Raw genomic sequence first — 6114 nt, 5'->3', positions numbered from 1 at the left:
GCTTGCTCATGCGGCACTCTTATAGGAAGTTCAGGATAAAATCTTATAGGTCAATGAAATCTTCATTCTTATCTTTCTTGTCTAAAGTCAGTGACAACGAAAATTCCCGAGAAAACGCAAAAAGGCCGAATTGGCATTATCTTATTGAAAAAATTCTTTTCAGCTATCGGCAGTGGCATTATCTCTTGTTGTCCATCCGTGGGGAAGGACAACTTGTTGTTCGGCCAACAAGGGGTCTAACCTTGTTACAACTTGCTCTTCCAGGGTCTCCTTAAGACATTCCAAGACTTCCTCCCGGTAGTTTTCCTCACTAATCCCAAATGGATAGGTGCCAGTCATATGCCGAAGCCTAGCAACGCGCCAAACCATGAGAGTTAAAATCTCAGGTGGTACAGCGAAAGCCGGGTTTTGTGCAATCTCATTCATTAGAAATGTTAGTATAAGATTAGCCAATACATTAGGTATCATGAAAAAGATGATTTTCTCGTTGGAAAAATTAGTGGGGTCCATGCTCCCCGGGGGAGACCAAAATGCTCTCGCCTATCTGTGCTTTGGGTATAACAACCTATCTGAGTTCGGAGCGCAGGGAGCCTTTTTTGAACAAGCCCTTGCGCTTATTTAGCCCTTTTTTTAATAAGATCTCCTTTCTTTTTATGTTAGTACAGGCGGGCCTTTCATTCCTTAGGAGTGAGAGGGTAGGGGGGAAAGGGTGGGTGGCCTTCCTTCTACTGCGTACACCATTAAAGAAATGAAGCATAAGACGAAGGCATACACCACGGACAGCGCAACTACTGGACAGTTATTGAATAGCTTCAATCAAAAGGTTGATTGAACAACACACCAAGATCCGCATCCAGGGTTAATCATTGCTTCACATCGCTTCTTCGAGCGTTACCCTCTTGTTAACAATATTTACCTACTCAGTCTTTCTCATGTTCAAAATCTCGGTCGTTCCTTGGCTAAGTCTGAAAGTAGGTCCTACCATGTCCCACGTAAGAGAAGGGTCCTCTCTCTCCTTGTGAGAATTCGTATAGGCTATTCAAGACCTTGTGCTGAAGTGGCTCATGGAGTCTTTTTTTATTTATCTTTAGTAAATCGTCTTCTTCGGTCATAGTAGGGCTATGCCCTGAATGAAGGATAGGACTTTTTTTCTTATCAATACCAAGAGAGACCCACGGAGCGGTAAGAGATTCAGACTGTGAACCTTACGATTTTCTGAGCAGTTGGACAACACTTAAAAGGGCCTAAAGAGAAAGAAAGAATCCCTTGAATAGGCTGTTCGGCTTGAAGACAAGACTCGTAGCGTCGTTGCCTAAACCTTTCGTATTGTATTCTCCAGCGCAAAGTAGTAACAAGGGATTGAGTCATGAGCGGCTAAGAGGCTCCACCTATTTTTGATCAAATCCCGCAGCACCCGTAATAGCAGCAGTTTGGCCTCTATCTGGTGAAGCAGTGCCCGCGTTTATGAGTAGGTGTCCAGTTGTTTTATGAGTTGTTGCTGTCAGGGGAAAAGATGCCCCATAGGTTTGTACCTGAACTATTGGATATTCCGCTCCTAGGGTTTATGAAGAAAGGCTTCTGGGAATAGAATCAAGAGAGAGAAGTGCCTTATAAGAAGGCTTGAAACTGGAGCGAAGCAACTCGACTAAACATAGGTTAGCTTCCTTAGAAGATTCAACTAGCGCTTAGAGTTCGGTGCGAGGATCAACTCCGTACCCTTCCTTCAGATATTTACTGCTTTGCACGAGCTGAGACAGTGTAGATAGATCCGGATAAGGCAAAGACCACATTCCTACTGCTATAACTAAGACTGGAAATTCCCTAAAATAAAAACATACTTTTTGTTGCATCGATCGATTGGCTTAGAAGTTGGAACCTTCTTTTCTCAACTCAAATGCTTCGAGTTTAAGTTAGTGTTCATTGCTTACTAGTAAATAGATATTCTAAGTTTCTCCTAAGTGGGATAGAAGGAAGATAATAGCGGATTTCCCACAAAATGAATTCTACCAAACCATTCTCCTTTGAATTAGACTGCTCGCGACCTATGTCAATCAAAGGAATGAATGGTTGACAGGCGATGGATAAAAAGAAGTGGAAGAAAGATGTGCGATTACCACTTCGATTAAAGAGTAAGGTACTTTCTACTTGAACTTCTAAGGGAATGCTAATTTGCTTAAGGGGGGTTCTTACTTGACTTAGGTGTGAAGATACCTGTACATACAAAGAGACAGGTAGCTTAGCTCCTTCGACGAGTTGGCTAGACTCTTATCGAAATTGCGTAGATAGAGAAAATAAGATCGATTAGAAGGCGCTTCCCATACTTGCTTGCTGAAAATCAAAGAAAGAAGGTCCATTTTCCCACATAGTTCGTCGGTCAAACCAACGATTTCTTCTCAAAGTAATAGAGAGATCTTTTTCTAGTTAGACTTCTATCAATGCAATGAAAGAACCATCCCTTCCTATTTCTTTGTCTTGTCAGATAGAAAGAAAATGAGACCCCAAAGAGCCCCTCTTTACCACTTTAGGGGGTGGGGGTGAAGGGGGGTTTACATACAACTGAGGCAAAGTGCTTTATGATTGAATCTCAAAGGCATTCTTTTCATTTGGTAGATCCAAGTCCATGGCCTATTTCGGGTTCACTCGGAGCTTTGGCAACGACCGTAGGAGGTGTGATGTACATGCACTCATTTCAAGGGGGTGCAACACTTTTAAGTTTGGGCCTTATTTTTATCCTATATACCATGTTTGTATGGTGGCGTGATGTTCTACGCGAATCCACGTTAGAAGGACATCATACCAAAGCCGTACAATTAGGACTTCGATATGGTTTTATTTTGTTCATCGTATCGGAGGTTATGTTCTTTTTTGCTTTTTTTTGGGCTTTTTCTCATTCTTCTTTGGCACCTGCGGTAGAGATCGGAGGTATTTGGCCCCCAAAAGGGATTTGGGTTTTAGATCCCCGGGAAATCCCTTTTCTTAATACCCTTATTCTTCTTTCATCCGGAGCTGCCGTAACTTGGGCTCATCATGCTATACTCGCGGGGAAGCAAAAACGAGCAGTTTACGCTTTAGTAGCTACCGTTTTACTGGCTCTAGTATTCACAGGCTTTCAAGGAATGGAATATTATGAAGCACCCTTCACTATTTCGGATAGTATTTATGGTTCTACCTTTTTCTTAGCAACAGGCTTTCATGGTTTTCATGTGATTATAGGTACTCTTTTCTTGATTATATGTGGTATTCGCCAATATTTTGGTCAGATGACCAAGGAACATCACGTTGGCTTTGAAGCAGCTGCATGGTACTGGCATTTTGTAGACGTGGTTTGGTTATTCTTATTTGTCTCTATCTATTGGTGGGGAGGTATATGAAGGAACGAATCAGTGGATTGAAGAATGAAAGCTCGAAGACAAAGAAAATCGGGCTTTTCCAAAGAATTACTGCAGCTTTCCCACTCCCTTTGATTATAATAAAAAAAAAAAGTCTCTTCCACTTTCCTACCCAATCTCTCTGTATTCTGGCACATAAATGAAGGAATCGAAGAGAGATTGGCAGATCATGTTCACCAAGAAATGACCCGAAATGGGATCTTGGTCTATTTGAGATTGTTTTTTTTAATCGTAATCAAAGATGTTTTCTTGTCTCTCGTTTCTTTTCTGAACAAATAGAAGAACCTAATGGATCGAACTCATACAAAAAACCGTCTATTATAGCTATTCAAGATAGGAATTAACCTATGTCCACTTTAAAGCATATAACGGCCGGTAGGTATATAAAAAAGGGCTCGTCGAACTACTATACTAAGCGCTTACCTATAAAAGAAAAAAGGTATATAGTATATTGAATTTTCCAGATTCTATCTACGGAATGAAGATAGGGCAGAGGGGAGAGAGCTCAGTGAGGAAATAAAGAAAGAAGAGCAGGGCAGCTAATTGAATAAGCGCTAGAGCCGACGGAAGGCACCGGGAATCATACTTTAGCTGAAAAGCGCTTACTTCCTTCAAGCTTCAAGAAAGACTTATGTAGTGTGCGCTAGCTGAAAAGGGAGGGGATGCGCCTCGCGTATAGGCTCGCTGCTTTGAAACCTGTGCCAGCTCGATAACAAATTTCTCATAACGAGCACGCTGTATGTTTTTTGATAATCTTTGAAACAATTCGTTAAAGCTAAATAATAATATAATGATTTTATAACCTCATCATTCATAGTCTCATGGCAATCAATCTTTTTTGAACATCCCTACATTCCTTATTGCCCTAAGGCAAGGCACATCTTTGCTAGCGTATAAAAGAAAGGATGAAGACGCTTTTGGGACATTCCTGCTTTCCGGCTTTATTTACTGTTACACTTTCTTAAACTACCAATTCGGGAGTATCAGTCTGAGAAGTATGTTCTTATCATACGATATTCTAATTAGAGCTTGTAGGAATGAGAAAAGAAGCATGAAATGCCAAGTTTTGTCGCCTCATTGTACTAGAGGCCCTTCTCACCGAAGTCTTTCCCACGATTTTCATTATCTTAGAGTCGACTACTTTTGCTTTTTCTTACCCGGAGTAAGGGCGCCATCAGTTAGCTTCGGATCGCGCTTGACTTTGCTATCAGCCACGGTAGGCTTTTTCGAAAGCACTGTTCTGCTTTGCCAATCAGGTAAGACCGAATGGGGACGGTAAACTGCAAACTTTTCCAGTATTCGTTGCTCGGTTGGCTGGAATCTCGCACAACAACAAAACGGAAACGCCCCTATAGACCTCTCTGACAATAGTTTCGTAGCCATATTCACTGAGAAAAGTGCTGCGAAGCGCAAGAGCGTATCGAGAGAGGATATTTTTCGTGTAATGGTCTATACTATAACCATCTTCTTTCTTTACTGCAAACTAGTGACTGAGTCCAAAGCAGAGAGGTAAAGGACATCTGCTAAGCAAGCACAAAGAGTTCACGTATCGATAGCTAAACCTTAAGAAAAGCATCAAGTTTTCTTTTCTCTTCAAGAGAGAAATACCTTTCCTGTTTGTTGATAGAAGAAGGGTAGCCAAAAAGGCGAAGTCTGGTACTGGATCATCGGTGTTTATATTTATATAAGAGTCAGACTCAATATCAAAAGAACCGAATAAAGTTTCATCCTACAGGGAGTGGGCCTCGGCTTACGAAAGTGGTTGCTATGGTAGCAAGTTCGACAACAGACATCGCTTTTCTGCTTTTTGAATGGGTATCCCTGAAAGGAAGGCCCGAAGAAAAGGGATCCGGAAAGTCCAATCCAATGACGGTGTTGGAAAGCAAGTCAGAATAGGCTCTCGCTTGAGCAGGACAAAGGCTATAGAAGGTGTTCGGAGTTGGCTTAACGAATTGTGATAGAATCCGATTTGAAAGCAGCTTTTCCTTACCCAATGTTGCTCCCCGATGGAAGTGGGCATCTAAGGAAAGGGATGATGGCATTGCCCGGTAAACCTTCTTTAGCCAAAGAGATCCTAAATTTGAATTAGCGAAGCTTAGAGAGTGGAGTTTAAACTGACGTGGGGACCTACTTTAGGCATTTCTTTTTCCCACGTTTTGAACGGGTTCTTGAACAGCCATGTCATTCCTTGGAACGTGAAAGCTTGTTAATCCACTGATTGGTGATGAAAGATAGAACTCATAGGCACCTACTGCCCTGATTTTTGTTGTTCACGGAACTCATATGAGCGGGTAGATCTCTACAACTACTATACATACATGATTTATGTCGCCCTGCCTTTTCTTTTGTGCCGAGACCTTGATTGAGGCTGTTTGATTCGCCAACCTTAGCAAATAAGAGGCAATCCTTCGATTTCGACGAATCTGCACTTGGCCTGAAAGTCCCATCCCTAGGACCTGTAGAACAAGAAAGCTTCGACACAGGAGATTAGGACAGAGAGGTTAGCGGTAGGGGTCTTTCCTCTCCGTTACCTTGTTGGGTGGGGGATCATTTTATAAGATTTCCATTTGCGTTGTGACCTCTTTTCTGCCCTAAGAGCGAGATGAAATGGGATTTTTTGCATCTCGTATAGGGCCAAACCTAGTGAATCTCCGAGTGAAGCTCGTTTTCAATATCTTTCTATCACGCCTATAGGCAAAAACCACTAAAAAGCTCCCATACTAGA

The 6114-nt window shown here is 42.0% G+C and overlaps 1 protein-coding gene across 1 annotated transcript; it reads left to right on the top strand.

Annotated features, from left to right (window-relative positions):
- Positions 1-1160: 1160 nt before the first annotated feature.
- LOC110703544 (cytochrome c oxidase subunit 3) lies at positions 1161-3508 on the top strand. Its single transcript, XM_021881338.1, has one exon. It carries the CDS (start codon positions 2574-2576, stop codon positions 3369-3371), a length of 798 nt encoding a protein of 265 aa, XP_021737030.1. The 5' UTR covers positions 1161-2573; the 3' UTR covers positions 3372-3508.
- Positions 3509-6114: the final 2606 nt, after the last annotated feature.

Source organism: Chenopodium quinoa, unplaced genomic scaffold, assembly GCF_001683475.1.
Source record: "Chenopodium quinoa cultivar QQ74 unplaced genomic scaffold, ASM168347v1, whole genome shotgun sequence".
NCBI classification, from domain to species: domain Eukaryota; kingdom Viridiplantae; phylum Streptophyta; class Magnoliopsida; order Caryophyllales; family Amaranthaceae; genus Chenopodium; species Chenopodium quinoa.
Note: the sequence above shows the minus strand (reverse complement) of the source record. Positions and strands in the feature narration are given on the sequence as shown.